The following is a 17020-nucleotide window of genomic DNA, read 5'->3' on the forward strand; positions in this document are numbered from 1 at the left end:
TGAAATGTCTGAAAGGTCGGACACAGGCGAGAGCGTATCGGGAGACGGAGACCAACAAGACCTCCCTCATCCTTGGCCCTATCTCAGAGGATTGCAATAGTCGAAAAATTGAGCTTTTAATTCATATAGTGGCATCTGGCCTTTTTCTTAAAGGTTACTTTATACTTTTATACTTTAAGTAGTTTTTGGAGCATACTTTTTCACTTTTACTTTAGTAAAGAGGTCAAGTTGATACTTCAACTTTTACCAGAGTGTTTTTAAACTGAAGGATCTATACTTCTACTGAAGTAACAAATGTGTGAACTTTTGACACCACTGATCTGGTTGAATTGTAAAGTGCCTTGAGATAACATGTGTTCTGAATTGGTGCTATATAAATACTAATATAAATACTAATATAAATATAAACTGAATTGAATTAAATCACCAACGCATACTGTATGGGACTTTGATGCTAAGTAAAGGCTGGATACTCAGAGAGATTAAGTGTTTAAAAAAGATTCACACATAAAGTGTCCTTTTTATTCTTCACTCCAAATGTCCCCTGGGTGGGAATCCCCTTCTTTTTTTTTGCAAAGGGTCTATAGGCATTAATACATAATGATGTCTATGATTTGGTACCATATAAGTTGACAATTTTCTGCTTATAGTAGTATGGCACACATCTGTTACACAGAGCTAGTTTGCAGTGTTTCTTGTCTTTGTTTTTTTCTTGCTTGTAGCTTTTCCTTGCATGTATTTTGTATGTTTGTGTTAGCATAATTCATATATGAAAACAGTATCAGTATGCTGAATTGATATGGTCCTCTGAGGGACTGGGGATGGGCCGAGGGTTTGTATTGAGCATCAAGGATAAGCATGGGAGACTGAAAGAGATTAGAAACTTATTAAAAATAGACAGATGGAGGGATTATTGTTGTTGGCAGAAAGGAACAAAGTACACCTCACCTCAAGGTTTCTGTATTGGAAATTATGGACCATTTTTATTGTCAGCAGTACTTGTTATTTTAGTGTAGGATACAGTGTTGTAATAATATGACAGGAGATGATAAATCTGCTTGGGGAAATATGTCCTGGACAGTGTTGCGCTCTATCCTTTGCATTTTTCATATGTATTCATAAATATATTTCATAAGGTTTCACTCAGACTAGGACTTGCAGAATAAAACGGGAAAAAAGAAAGAATAAAGTAAAAGTAAGTAAAGAATAGAAAGTGTGAAAGAACTGTTAGTCAGCATTAAACATAAAAAGCCATTCAAATGTGATCAGATGTCCTGAACTTGTTCATATCTGTAAACATCAAACTTGCCACAGATTGAGTTTCATTCATGCCTGAACTTTAACTAGGCCTTTCTAACACGAAAGGATCTTTTCACCTGATCCATTAAGATGCCAGCTCTTTGTTTACGGTTGTTGTCCTGCTGCCCAGGGTTGTGTGTTAGGATTATCAACTCCACTCTGCTTAGGTTGCTTACTGAAGACAATCATCCCCACAGCATAGCACGTTAAAGATCCAAGAACAAACACATAAAATAGACTTTGATGCAATACGATAGGATAGTTTGAAAGAATCAGCTCTGGAAGCAAATCTGACTGTAGGTAAAATGCTGATCCACAGTTCAGCGACAGTTCAATGACAACCAGCGACATAAACTATATCCTAATTTGGAATCTAGTAAGATTCCAAGCCAGAACATCTAATGAGGAGACCAGAGTGACCCGGAAGAAGATAAATTTTGATAAACAAATATATAAAGTTCAAAAGAATATTTTATTGTGCGTGTTAACCCAATACACCCCTAGCCTCTTGAGACCATCCTGATCTCGCGAGCTTTCAAGATTTCACTCGCTAATCAGTCTGGAGACTCTCCGTTGAAGAAAATTTGGAGCCGTTCACCAAACGAACGTCCAATCAGCGTTGGCTTTGAGGCGGGTTGAGGTGTGACGCAACGAGAAGCGCGACAGTTCAGTCTAAAGAACATGGCGGCTTCAGCCAATGAAACTAGCGTTAGAGTGGCTATCGAGCAAGTTTTATCGGAATTACAGAGTATTTCTTCACTGAAAGAAGAGCAAAACACTGCTCTGGAGGCTTTTCTCAGAGGAAAAGATGTTTTTGCTCTTCTCCCGACTGGTTTCGGCAAAAGTAGCCTGGCTGTTAGTACGTCATATGCTCGTCGCTCTGTTAGTACGTCATATGCTTCGTTGATCTGATTGGTTTATTTGGCCCGTCTATCACCAGTCAGCTAACCAGTATTTTCGCCCCTTCCGAAAATTACTTCAACCGAAGGTTTCCAGATGGATATGTGGAGCAAATCCATCTGGTGGAGTCAGGTTAATACACCCCGACAATACACTACACCTGACTTCCATAGAGTGAGCTAAAGTAAAACATGCTAGTAGACCCTTTATGAGACAAAGATTCAATAGGAGTTGAGTTCACTTATGGCTGGATGATATGGATAAAAAGCATATCATGATATAAGGTTTCATATTGATCTTTATTGAAACTTTTTACACTCTGCAAAACAAGTAACAGGAGGGGAAAGGCTGAATTTAACTTAAAGGCATTTATTTTAAATTTAACCTTTGGCTTTACCTATTTAAAATAGCATAATGCAACAGTCAATAACTGTCAAATAAAGTTCAGTTAAATGTAACATGCAAAGCATTTAGCAAATAATTACACCTGGGATACAAACAAAATGCCATTTTCATATGTTACATATTACATGCCAGCACCAAACAGTAGTAACTACTGTACTCCAAATAACTCAATAAACACTTAACATAGTTTACTGATAATAAAACTTCCTCCTTGCTACCGGCAGATGAGGATGGCTTGATGGTACACTACTCCAGCAGATGACACTGGTTCGGTGCTAAAAGAAGTTTGTTGCGTTGCCTGATTTGGTTGGCACAGCAACCAGGCATAGATTGCAGATCTGACTCTTGTCAGACTTTAAATATCAGAAATAATGCCACACTGGTGACAATACCCCTCCTCTTTTCTGCTGGCAAGCGCATTCCTTAAACTATCCACTGTAGTTTTCAAACAATAAGGCAGAGAGCAGGAGCAGGAGCTCGCAACTTTGCATGTGGTTGCTACTTAGCCAAGCAGTGGGAGCTGAGATGCTCTCCTCTAAACTAGATTCCCCAGAATACCTCAGCTGGCTCTGCATTTCCTGTTTCCAGAGCTTTTAATCAATAATTATTTAACATTTTTTTGTTATTGATCATGTTCATATCCTCATATATACTTTATTGTTTTATTGTCCAGCCCAAAGTTCACTACAACACAGAACCACATATACCTCATGTAGTTGGAAAAAATTATTATTAATTATATTATTAATTATTATTATTATTATTAGATCGATGGATTTCCCTCAGTCGGCTTTTTATTCATAATATCTTTGCAAAGAGAGAACAGTTCATCATACAGCCCTTATGGCACAGCATTTAGCCCTGTTCAATGGAAAGTAGAAGAGTCGAAACAAATTACAGACACTTTGATTAACAGTAACATGTTATGAATAAACCTTGAGAAAGAATCTGGTTTGTTATGGGAAGAAGCTTTATCTGGTCTACAAACATCCTCATGCAGAGAAATTTGTGGCCTTGCAGGTGAAACAGAGGGAGTGAAAATTTTTATAGTGAGTAAATAAGATAAATTAATGTATGAAAGAAGAGAAATCAAAATTTTCACCTCACTATCAACATTTTTTTAATAATCTCAAACTAAATTACTTTTTTGTAAATTTAGTTTTAATATGTGTTTGGTATTCTAATAGCAAGAAGTACAAAACAAGTTTTTAATAACAAGCATTGCTTTTGTGTGAATTGTTTTGTCAGCCGTAATGTTTCAAAAAACTTGTGAGAGCAGGACACAGTTCATGAATAGTTTTCACAGTTTTCTTACTGCAGATGCTAAGCCAGACTAGTTTCTAATATATCCACATACACTGCAATGGCATTATATATCTTATCATCTACCAGCCGATGACATGGTGAAATGCAAGTGAAATGACAGTTCACACACAGCGTACTGGCTGCAAAGCTGCTGTCATCAGCTTCCTGTCGCTTTCTGTTTATTCTGAGGGGGCAAGGTGCTAATGATGCAAAGGGCTGTGCAGGCACTCACCCCCTTTCCCATAACTTTAACACATGCAGAATACACTGAATAGCAAATCTACAATAACAAGTCTAAGAATGATTTTAGGCACATCGAAAAACATGAGGAAATGCTGCAAAAGAAAATTTCCTTTCAAATCTAATTTATTTTCCTTTGGGATTTAATTGCCCGTTCTTCAGAAGAAAGACTTAGGACTTGTTTTTTGTTCTTTTTTTTTTATTTAAATGTGACAAAAAAACTATTTTTATGAAAAAAATTAAGTTTAAACATTAATAAAGGGAGTTCAGTGGATCTGTAGTATCTGGATGGTTAAATTAGAGGAGGCTAACTTACAGTCCTGCATAGGCCCTCATCCAAGCATGAAACTGCTCTGTCCACCATGATGGCAAATTGATAAAAACGTGACTGAGCCATGCATGAAACTACAACACTCTAGGACTCTCCACATGCTGATGTTGATACCATGAGTTCAATTTCATTTACGCTTCAGTCATGATTCATTCATTCAGCTGAAATCAACCTGCAGCAAATTGGTCTTTTTTATTTATTTATTTTTTTTTTATTTATTTTTTTACATTAAGATGTTTGGTCTAAAATCTACTCAGTTTGCTTGGTTGATGAATATTAAATGCATGTAGTACTAATTTGTCTTTACGCTTTGAGCGGCTTTGGGCTTATTAACTTTCATTATATTCAGTTTAGCCTGACAGAATCTTTCTTGATTCGTCTTCATGGAACAGCGCCTCTGTTTATACCTTGCGGGCGTGACATACCTGAGCTAATCAACTGTCACCCTCCTTTCTGCTCCGCGGGTTGCAAAGGAACAGAAAAGGTCTCTGTTCCGTCCGGCGTCCTGATCTATTCTTCTTCTCCTGCAGCTTGTTAAATTGACATTTATGCATTGGGCTAACACTTTTTAGAGAACTAGCGACAAGTCAACTTCAGTGACCTTGTCTTTTCTATTTAGTCATTTTCCTCCATAGGAATTTTTTGTTGTTGTTTTTTGTTGTTCCTTTTTATGGTCCTCAAAAAGAAATATTCTCACTTCCTACTGTACTACTTTTTGCATGATGTGTAACTTTTTCTTTTTTTTTTCTCTCTAAGCATCGACTGTATGTGAAAGCAAGATGCCTGGGGTGATGAATCCTCACGCTCACTCAGTTTATTCACAAGTTTGCATCTCTGTGGGTTTATGCCTGAAATGGATCAACAGCCCGACATGCAAACATGCATCAAGAGGCAATGTAACGCAGCAGGAGTCATTATGAGACCTTCCCTCCCTTAATCACTGCAGAGCCACATTTGGTGGATTCTGCTGGTTGTAATATAAAGTGAGTCATTTGTTACCAAGCCCACCTCAGTTAAAGTGATAATATGTAACTCGTCTGACTCCATCTTTCTCCTGCTTCTTTCTACCAAATGCTGTCTTTCATCCATTTCTGGCTGGCGACTCCACAGTCGGTGTTAAAGCTGCGCTGAATTGATTCAGCTGTGTATTCTCATGTCAGGGGCTTCACTTTTTAGCCAGAGGGAAGAGTTGCCTCTTATATCCAGTTCTTCTTGTGAGGTGAGACAGGGCCACCAGGGAATCTCATTATATTTGAAAAGCCAATACTTTGAGTTTAAAGTTTCCTTCAAGTGTGGCTGGCCGTTATGGAAGGGGGGAGTTGAGGGAAACATAAAAAACAACCGTCTCCACCCGTTCTGTACCATCTTCCACATTATATATTCATTTTCATTCGGGCACGCTTCGATCGCTTCACAATTTTTCAAGTCTATTTGGTTTCACAGTGTCTGCTAGAATTATAGCTCGCATTCCTCAAGACGGCTCTCTAATCTCACAGAGAGGGGACGAGACAAGGGGGGATAAAGAAAGAAAAATGACGCCGGGACATATTGGCATGTCAGCAGTCAAACTGCACCATACGTTTGTCTGACTGACACCTACTGTGATCCTGTGAAACAAAACACGAGTTGTGAGCTGAAAGAGGAAGAAGTTGCACAATCTGCTCAGAAACAAACAGAAATGAATATAAAGGGAAAAAACTACGAAGACACAGAAGCTATGACTAATCTCCACCTTCATGCTTGCAACACCATGCATGCTTTTTGCAAGATTAGTAGTAAAATGCAAGGCTTATATGTAATCCTGTTAAATAAAGCAAAATGTTGTTGATTTGCCATTCTTTTTTTTAAACTCTGTATTTAAATTCAAACTTTATTTAGTTCAAATCTCATGTATTATGGAGAGATAGATATAAAAGTCAGGAAGTAAGTCAGTCAGTGCAACAGTCATCATCACAGCCAGGATGATACAGGGATTAAAAGATCAGATCAATAACCAAAAAAGTCAGACTTATTTTAGAGCTGAAATTATGATCCACTTTATTTTAACTAAATCAAGAAACAAAGGAAAGAAATAGAGAATAACATCAACATCAGCACCAAAACATTGCTGTAGAAAGCCTGGGTCACTGCCTATAATAGAGTTAAATATATAATTGATAAATGAAAGTGAAATGAAATTAATTTAAGTTCCATTAAATGTTCTACTTCTGTTCTCAAAACACATCAGCATATAAATAGATAATTTAAGTGCACCATTAAATTATAAAATGGAAAATTATACAATTGACTGTGCCATTAAATAATTTAATATGACTTTAAACTTATAAAAATTAAGTGCAATTGTTTTAAAGTAAATTAATTCCAATATTAAAATTAGGTGGTCCTCCAAACTGTCAATCATTCTGGTGATATGTTTACGTAAGGCCGTCCTACGTGCTCGTCCCCATTTTCACTTATCGCTGCTGAGTCTGACATAGTAGAACAAATGCAAATGTTCTTTTGCAAAATAAGCTTGTTTGAGTGATGCAAACATCAACTTTTAAACAGAGCATGTTTTTTTTGTTTTTGTTTTTTTTAAGTGGAAAGGGCGGGTCTTTTAAAAAATTCACAAAAAATTATCCACTATACTTTTCAGTTGTTTCACTCATCATGTACAAATCCAGCCTCTATACTTATAGTTTGGTCTGAATTATCTGTAGTAAATTCGCAAGAGATGTTTAGGTGTCTTAAGTCAGTGGGTGGAGCTAACATTGATCCAGTTCTAAAGTCTGAAAAATTTCAGACCAACCAAAGGATATTAAGGCTTGACTTCCAGACCAAATGGTAATGGCACACTAAGCAGACATAGAGATGACTGAGAAGCATAGAAGGGAAAAAAAAGATGGCCGTTTGAATGTAGGAGGTTTTACCAAACAATGGAAACAGCAGAAACAAAAGAAGACAAGAAGGGGAAAAAAAATCAAAGGAATCGAGGAGGACTTAGAGAGACTGGCAGTTCAAGCAACGGTCATGCTCATGATTACCAGACAACCAAGTGACCTCCATGTCTGTAGAAACATCTGAGATCTCAGTACAGAGGAGCAGCATGAGGGAAGATTAATCTATCATTTTTTTAAAGCCTGATTAGGCACTTAGATCCTCTCTATTGATTTAGCTAAAGCAATATTCAACTGAATTAATGTAAAGATGCATATCATTTTCAAAACTAGTTTTTTTTTTACCCTACTTGAATTACCCTACTTGAATTTTAGCATATGATTCTTTTTGAGATAGGCGTAGATCTTAAGCATGGGATGGGGCTTATCTTTGTTTGACTCTCATGACTGTTAGTTTCTGCTGCACTGTTGAATACAAGTTTCTAAGTGCTGTTTAAGAGGCAACATTATTTTGTACATCTTGTGTGTGGAAGAAAAAAATTGTTGTTGATGTTTTCCTGTTTGAGAATATATGAGATATATAATTGATAAGATTTTACCATGTGAAGATTTGATCTGCCAGCACTTTAGAACGTATCATTTATTTTCGCTTCTATAAGGAAATCGATTTAAATATTATATACGGTATTATACCTAGAGATAGAAGAGACCGGTTAACTGAAGTGGACATTGAACATTTTATCAGGTGTCAGAGAACATATTCAACTTTTGCTTTTAAGTATATTTATTAGCATATTTCACAGAAAGTAAATTTACATGTGGAAATAACTTTAGTACCAGCGTCCGATGAACCTACAGCCTCAAACCCCCACTCATCCAAAAACACATTCAAACTTATGCATTAAATGAGTACAATTTTTAAATAATATTGGAGCTAAAATAAAAACTTTTAAATCAATTCATTTTAATCAAAGAGTAAAAGTGTAACAAGTTCATGGACTTGTAAGTGCACTTGTGAAGCTTTTAGCAAATGCTCATATGTGAAGTACAATTAGAGACCTCCTGCTTTGTTCCTGAGTGCAGTTTAAGAACATAATTAGAAGTCAAACGTATAACGTTCCATTTTACCTTGAATTCATGTCATAGAAGAGACAAAAGGGGGAAGAGAGGAAGATTAAATCTAAGAGAAGCTCAAACAGGAATGAGGCTGCCTGTTGTTGCTCCTCCATCTCCATTCATGTCAGAATAGAGCAGACCATGTGGAGATGGCTGGCAGAGAGGCAGTCAATAAAATCACATTTCATGCTGCAGCAGGTTTGTGTGAGTGCACTCAGGTGAAACCTGTCTTTGCACTTTCCTGCACCTGCCTCAGATTTTGCTAATAACTTTGCATCACTGAGGGAAACAGAAGTAATCCGAACTGTACCTTGTCATTTGCAATACTTTTATATTAATCCTAATGGACTTTGAATTTTGGGTAATAGAGGTTATGTGGCTTACCTTCTGTATTTTAACTGCAGTGGCAACTTTAACGTAATCTTTGTAGAGCAGAGAAGTAAAAGTTTGCTTAGAGTCTAGAGTTAACATTATGGAGGACCAACTCTGCCATATTTAAAAATAAATAAAATAAATGCTAAATAAATAAATAAGCATACAATTAATTGCCTCCAAAAATACAATAAACAAATTATAAATGTAGGTAGAAATTAACTTATACAGTGAGACATAAATGTATATCTCTTTTAATTAGCTTCTTTATTTATTTATTCGCTTTTGTAATACTTACCTTATTTATTTATTGTCCGTTATAATCTTATTATTATTATTTATTTTTTGCTTTTTTTATTACTTATTTATGTGCATGATAACCCTTTCCTTATTTACACTAAATCATGTTAGTGTAAAAAAATACAAACGAAGAATACAACAGAAAAAATTATTATAACATGCACATAAATAAATACTTTAAAAAATAAGCAATAAATAAATAAAGTAGGAGATTATAACAGACAATAAATAAATAAGGTAATTATTACAAAGGCAAATAAATAAAAAGCTAATTAAAAGAGATATAGCTACTGTATACATTAATGTCTCACTGTATGATTTAATTTCTACCTACATTTATTTGTTTATTGTATTCTTGAGGGCAATTAATTGTATGCTTATTTATTTATTACTGTATTTATGCCAAATACAAAAGCAAAAACATAAGTTTATGTTTTCACTTAAAAAGCTGCAGTTTACACTGCACCTTTTAGTTTGTCATTGAATTTCTCCAAACTGGGATTATTCTGACTGTTGTCTACAGTAAAAAAACTCCAAAGTGAAAAACAAAAAGAAAAAGGCGTAGCTGGAAAGTGGAAAATGTTGTGGTACAGCTTAATTAAGCTCATGTGCTTTTAAATCATCATTCCTGTTCAGTCACATGTTGGATATAACAGATTCTGCTTGATGATAATAACACTTTTTTTATACTTTTCTTCTTCCTTTCCTATCCATATTCCCCTGTTCCTTTCACCCCCTTTCCTTTCATCCAATTCTCCTCCCACCAGGCTTGTAAGTTCTGCTGAAACCTCTCATAGTCCTTTTTGCAACACTGAAAAGCAACGACTTATCTCCCCCCACGCGACCCAGGCTTAGGAGAGACGGACAAGAAGAAGATGCAGCAAGAAGAAATCTCTCCACAATGAGTCAAACAAGCAAATATAGAATATTCTCACTGACACAGCAGCTGTATATCACTAATGTTATTTTAGTAGAATGACTTCTTGCTTCTTCATTCTTTCTCTCCATCTTTTTCTTGATTCGCCTGCTCTTCTCCTGCCTTTTCATGTCTTGATTTCAGATTATTTTTTCTCACTCTGACTCCTCCATCTTTCTCTCTCTCTATATTTTTTTGTTTTCATCCATCATTGATTTTATAATTTACTTTTTCAACTTGTCACTGTATTGCATTTGGCACCTCTCTGTTGCAGTGACAGAAATATAGTGGGTGTTAGCATTATTCTTGGCATCATGCCACATCTCTAGGCGATACTTGAAAGAATGTCAATGATGATATTGTAAGACAAAAAACATGTTTAACTCTTTATGAACCGTAATACTCCAGTTGTTAGCCTTGTTGACACCCATGGATCTCCCCCACCTTGCCCACTCCCCCCTTCATGGCTACCTCTTTCACCTGTGTCCCCCCCACCCCTTCCCCAATGCAGATTGCCTGACTGCGTATAAGCGTCTCCTTACCTGTCTGTCCTTTATTGACCTGCGTGACCATCGCCGGGCCAGCGAACACTGCAGCGGCTCAGCTGCTGTCCTGGTTGCTGAAGAGCGGTGACTTTTTTTGACGTGTTCTTTTGTTTTCTCGTCACAGACCGTGTTTGCTCTTGTTTTTTTGTCTTGAAGCAGAAAGAACAAAAACCTGTTTTTCTTTTTCTGCGGTGGTTGTGGTCTTTTAGGACAAGGTTGTAGCCATAAGCCTTCAAAGTAAGAGACTCTGGAGTTGTTTCTTTAATTTGCTTCTGTTCCTATTGCATTAGTTGTCATGGAGTGGAAATCAGTAAATCTTTACAGTAATGGTGTGAACCTTAAAAAAAAGTACTATTATATAAATATTTTTATTTTTTACCATTGTATAAATATACAGTATTGATTAACTTATGTAGTTTGATTGCAACATTTTTTGTCATACACACAGTACATACTTTTAAAAACTGAAAACCCTTTTTTTCTGTGAATTTAGAAACTATTTCTAAAGCTATTGTTGTGTTCACTGTTTTACTGTAACATATTTAGTTGTTTTCTTTAGTTTCTATTGTTTTCCTTTTTAATGTGTGATTAATTGCACAATCAGGAGTGATGTTTTGTTGATTGCAGCTGTATTAGGTTTGGATCTCCCGTCATTTTTGCCTTTCCTGTTCTCTGTCCATCTCTCATTACAAGTCAAAAGAAATTGTGTAAGAAGAAAACAAAGAATTTGGTTTTGGTGGATAGTTTTGCTCTCTGTTGTTGGCATTCATTGGAGAAACTTGCCATGTATAGGTTTGTCTGGAAGACCAACTTAAACTAAAGAGGACATTATGAATGAGTTCTGTCTGTCTTTTGCACTAATTTAATAAAGCCGTTACTGAAAGTTCCCACATTGTTTTTTTGTGAAACATCTGTTGACTCTAAAGGATTGAAAGGGATCATGCATGCATTTATCCTGGAAGAATCATTTTAGCAAATGCTTATATTTGTCTGTTTTGTAAATATATTTGTTTTCTGTTGAAAGGTAAACTAGAAGAAGCATCTACATAAAGATCTTTTATTTTTCTACTCAGAGCCAAGTGCTATGGAAAAGGGGCAATTAGATGCACTGAAGTGGTAATATTATTGTGTACATGTGTTATTAATGTTCTGCAATGCTACCCGCTCATAGGCCGGCTCTGCAGACCGAGTACTCCGTGTTGCTCATTGATTTGCCCAATCAGGTGCTGATAATTTCATCTCTGCCTGGAGTCTGAGAACCCAATAATCAATTTGAAGGATTATGATTAAAAAGCATGTGGCTTTGTGACTCAAATGAATACCAACTTGGAGTTTGTGCAAAATTTGTATCTATTATATTTAGCATCCTATTCAGTTTATTTTCAAAAGCTAAACAAACAGAAATTAGTCAGAATATGTGGAAATATGCTGTTATTGTTATTACAACAATCCCCATGATGCTCACAAGGTTGTTTGTTGAGTAAATGTGGATAACCTGGAAAGTCAAACATGACTTGAAAGATGGCGTCTGATCATGTAAACAAGCATTTTGAGCCTCTTAATCAACTCTATTGCCATGGATGAGGATCGAAGGCACAAAATAGATTTTTTACTTGGTGATTTTGGTAAAATGATGCTAACATAAAGTCTTGATTCCTCATTTGTTGATATATGATGTCAAATAATCCATTGATTCCTAGATCCAGTTTCCCTTTGGGTGCATGTTAAACCTGACTGTTGAAGATCTCAATTTAACCTGGTTGAAGAACCGCTGTGCAGCACATCCAGTGGACATGGTAGGACGATGCTTTAAAGGGAAAAATTTGAACATACAACTTTTTTGAACATGGCAATGGGTTCTCCAACGGTCTCTACCATCGGCTAATCTCAGTCCAAAAGAACAAAGTAATGGAACAGGAGGTTCATACAATGGATGTTTCAGACAACAGCTCTGCTGCATCGGTGTGATGCTATCTTGTAAAAAATAACTAATACCTTCATGAATTTGTAAGGATCTGAAGAGATCATAAAAGCCAAAAAGTAAGTTCAACTTTGTGCAAAGTGTCTGGTGAGGTTATTTAATGTCTGACTTTGTACTGCAGATTTGATAAATGACTGTTAAAGGTAAGAGATAATTCAGGATGTAAGGTAAAGTGGTGCTCCAGCTGCTGAGCACAGAGAGCTTGACCCTTTTCCTGCTGTCAACTTTGACAAAATGCTATTTTTTAAATTGCACCTAATTAGTCATTATCAGCACCAGTTTGCTAAGTGCTTGCATTTACCACCAGCTTCAGTGGGTGTTCTAAAAACATGATGGTCCTCAGCAGGTTCATAGGATCATAATGTTATTTTTTTTTAAAGATATCTAACAGTCATCTGAATGTTTTGGTCAAAAGAATAGCAGGGAATATTTCTATTTGTATGTGCGCTCACATAGAGACAAATTTGCTATTTAGATTTTTTAGCCAAGTTTAAATTGTGAAACATCAATAAAATATTTATTTTATTTCAACGTTTCTGTTTGTTTGTTTTTGTTTTGTCTTGGTTTACTGGGGAGATTTTGCAGTATATCAACCAATAATTCATATGAGATGCGTAAACTACTCTTGGAGATATTATTGTCAAACTAAGGGCCCACAGGATTATAATGATGTCAAGATATTTTTGTAAACAAAAATTCAGAAAAAGAAAGATGTTTTGCTTGTTTGTCTGTGTTTTCAGATTTGATCCTTTCCATTTTGTCTTTCTAGCCAGGTCTGGCTTCTCTATGGCTCTGTCAGCATTTGCATCTGCCCCTTAAACCTCCTCGTAAGTTCAGTTCTTGAAACATTGATAACGACCATACTCTGATTGGATATCGGCATCCTCCATCCGCTGTTTCCACCTCAGCCACACAAACTAACCCATTCTCTACTTGATGACCATTGAGTTCCTATTAACACAATATCCTTATTTGGTATTTGGTAACTGCTTTATCATCATTTTCCCTCTCATTCCACTAAAACTCAGGAATGTTAAGTTATCTAAAAATTCTATTAAAAATTTAAATAGGTCATTAAAAATTGTGGCTATAATTGCTGCAGCAACATTTTTTATCTGGTCCAGAGGGTCTCTCTCTATTCTGCCCACCAGCATTCAACTGTTTTCCTTCATATTCTTATCCATAATGGTGTCACTGCACACAATCTGCAGCTAAACTGTTTACCCACCAAGTTAAGTCCTTTACTGTGCCGTCCAGACAACATTTCAAAACATTAAAGTTTTCCATCAATAGGAGTGCCATGGTTTTGGTTCTGTTTAATTTTCTTTTTCTACTTTTATTCGGTTTTATTTCCATTTTTGTGTTATTCTAGCTGTGTTTGGTTGTATTTGAGTTTTTATGTATTTCTTGTTTGCTCTTTGTTGCCCTCTGGTGTCAATCTCCCTCCCCTAGCTCCCTTCTAGATTCTTCTGTCCACACCTGTTCCTCATCTGCTATTTAGTCCCCCCATTGTTTCTGTCTCCCATATATACAAGTCCTCCTTAGTTACTCTTTGCTGGTTCATCATCGTTTCTTTGCTCCTCATGCGAGTTCTACCTGATGTTATCTGGGGGGTTTTTTGTTGTTGTTTTTTGCAAGAAACCACCTCAGCTTCCATCTCTGGTTGATGGGGATACCACTTATTAACATATTCTAGGCAACAGAACACATTTCACTGGGAAAGTCTTTGTTAAACAAAAAAATTGAGATGGAATTCAAAGTATTTTTCCAAAATGTACCAGTTTTCACTTCATACATTTTAGTCCTTGGGTCAGTCAGGTGTTTCTTTGCTCTTGTAGATCCCAGTGGGTTGATCTCTGTTACTATTAGTCCCTTTTATTCAGTTTCTCAGTTCTAGCCTTTACTCAGTTGTATTCTACTCTGCTAGTCATACTTACCAGTTTATTCTAATGTCACTGATCATCTCCTCAGCAGTTAAAAGCCAACCAACATTCGAAACTTCTTGTCGGTTTTTTCTGTTTATTGTATCTGTCGGTGTTTCTACCCTACTGTTTGAGTGTTGTTTTGCTTAGTTTTTCTTTATCATATTTGTTTTTTTTTCACGTTTTCCACTTGTATATGTAGTAGCCAGTAAATAATTTTAAGAAGACTACTTTAAATCTATACTAGACAAACTGGTTAGAAAGAGATCCAGAAACTGTGCAAAAAAGAGACCAGTTACAGGCAATTAATTTGCCTTACCATAAAAGTTTGGCTTCAAGGACAGAAAAACATAATAGTATTTACATTTTTTCAGTGCAGTAACTCATACTGAGCATGTTTCTGGCCAGTCTTTCCAAGCAAGCTTTATATTTTCTGTGTACTCGATGATGGAGATGCTTGCAAATCCTTGCACTGTGAAACCTTTCCTAAATCATGCCATTTTCAGAAAGAAACCCAACCCTTTATGCTATACGACAACATAATGCAACAACATTTTTCAGTTTTTGTTCTCATATTTTTGTGTAGCTGTATGCCAAATCAGGAGTTGTTTTCCCAAAAAAATAATCAGTCAAGCATTGCACAGGGACAGACCGCACTGGTTTTAGACAAAGAAAAAGAGAAGGATACAAAGGACATCCTGGAGAAAGAGGGAATAAGTACTTTTTTTTTTTTTTGGTGCTGGAGGTTAAGATTGAAAAGTTTTTTATTTCAACCAGAACAGTTAGGGGAAATAATTAATGTCTGAGGATTATAAAATTATTCATAATGAGCATCAGCTTTGAAAAAAAAGTCTCTTTTAGTTACATTTAATAAAAATGGTTTTTACCGTTTTCAGTAATCAGTGGGAGAAAAACACATTTTTTCAGTGCAGCAATCAACCTCTCCTCATAATTATTGATCAGCTTTTTACATGTTTTTGCTTGTATTTTGTTGATTTTTCTGAAGCGAACTTTGACATTGGAAGGTCTTATTACTATTACTCCAATCTTCCTGCCCCTCCACAGATTTGTTACTTGTATAGGACCAGAGTCTGATCCCATAGAAAACATTAATGTTGCTTTCAGTTAGAAGAACAGTGTTTGTGGAAAAATACTTTTGTTCTTGCATACTGTATCTTTTAATGAGCCAAAAATAGAGCGGCTAAGTTCGTCAGACCTGTAAAAACAATGTGTAAAGAAACTAAATTTAGATTATCTTCCAACTTGACTGTAACTTAAAGGAAATATCTCTGCTGGTGAAGAACAACTTACAAAAATCAAAGTGTGCATTACTGACTGACCAGCATTTACCTTGAACCAAAGGTAAGGGTTCGTCATAGAGGCACTCTAAAGCAGCTTAAGAGAACTGCAAACATGTATCTCTTACATATATCCAGTGTCTGATGCTACAGGTACTTATGTCGTATAAGACAATTTAATTATTTTATTGAACTTATTCCGATGTGGGGCAATGTTAGACGTTGTCTAAGCTGGAGGAAAAAGCAGCACACCAGGATGGCATCCTAAATTCATTTATATTCTCAGTGTTGTTTACTGCACCAGACCCAAGCACACATCAAATGTCGCTTGGTTCTGGTCGCGAACAAGTTTTGCTGGTATGCTTCTGCACTGTCTGTCTGGAATTTCTACGGACGCAAAGCAGTTTCCCGCCAAAGCGCAATGGGGAGCGTATTCGAGAAGTCGTGACAACTTCATTGGATTGTACTTCCAAACTTCCTCGATTAACCTTTCGTCGTAGTTGTCCATTGTAGTTGTTCCTCGGTTTTTAAAAATGGTGCGCCCCAACATCGAATCGAGAAGGACAACCAAACAGACAGCCGGAAAGGCATACCAAGGACCAATCATAGCTGTGTTTTGTCTTCGCACTTCCGCTTGAGGTCTGTGCAGGTTTGCGACCGTCCGACGCATAGTCAGGATTTTTTTTGAGGTGCCCGACAACGGTTGCAGAACCTCTGCACGGGGGCGTGCCGTGCAAGGAGACAGATTTGACGGTTGCAGAGGCTATGCTTCAGAAGCATAAATTGCCCATAAGAGTATATAAGCATAAAAAGACACTGCCCTCCCTCCAGATGACGGACAAGACGGACAAATTCCCTCAGGTAAAACCTATCTAGGCATAACACCGAAGAGGGTGAAAGATAAGGCTCTCATTCCAAGTTTGGCGGTGTTTAGTCATGTCAACTCTGCACTGTCCTTTGCATAATAAAATCAGTGTCACAGGCAGCAAACTGTTCATTTCTTTATCAAACCTTAAGCAACACCTTAAAATGCTGCAATACAAACAGATTGCTGCGAAAACTCTAATGTAGATTACTCTTTGCTGATATTGGGTGACTTCTGTTGCTGTCAGCAGAATGTGCATCTAAACTAGGAATTGAAATTGAACAGTGAATTGAAAGGTTAGAACTGGTTCTGATTAATAAACGATTCTCACTGTCCAATCCTAGGGCAG

General features: G+C 36.5%; 1 protein-coding gene across 1 annotated transcript in view; it reads left to right on the forward strand.

Annotated features, from left to right (window-relative positions):
• cdh13 (cadherin 13) overlaps window positions 1-11489 on the forward strand; it is a 462542-nt gene extending 451053 nt beyond the window's left edge. The window contains exon 15 of the mRNA XM_015374092.1: window positions 9912-11489. Within this exon, the coding sequence (XP_015229578.1) occupies window positions 9912-9919 (8 nt within the window). The 3' untranslated portion in view covers window positions 9920-11489. The remainder of the gene's footprint in view (window positions 1-9911) is intronic.
• The last annotated feature ends 5531 nt before the right edge of the window (window positions 11490-17020 follow it).

This window comes from Cyprinodon variegatus, unplaced genomic scaffold (genome assembly GCF_000732505.1).
Source record: "Cyprinodon variegatus isolate N-32 unplaced genomic scaffold, C_variegatus-1.0 Scaffold97, whole genome shotgun sequence".
NCBI classification, from domain to species: domain Eukaryota; kingdom Metazoa; phylum Chordata; class Actinopteri; order Cyprinodontiformes; family Cyprinodontidae; genus Cyprinodon; species Cyprinodon variegatus.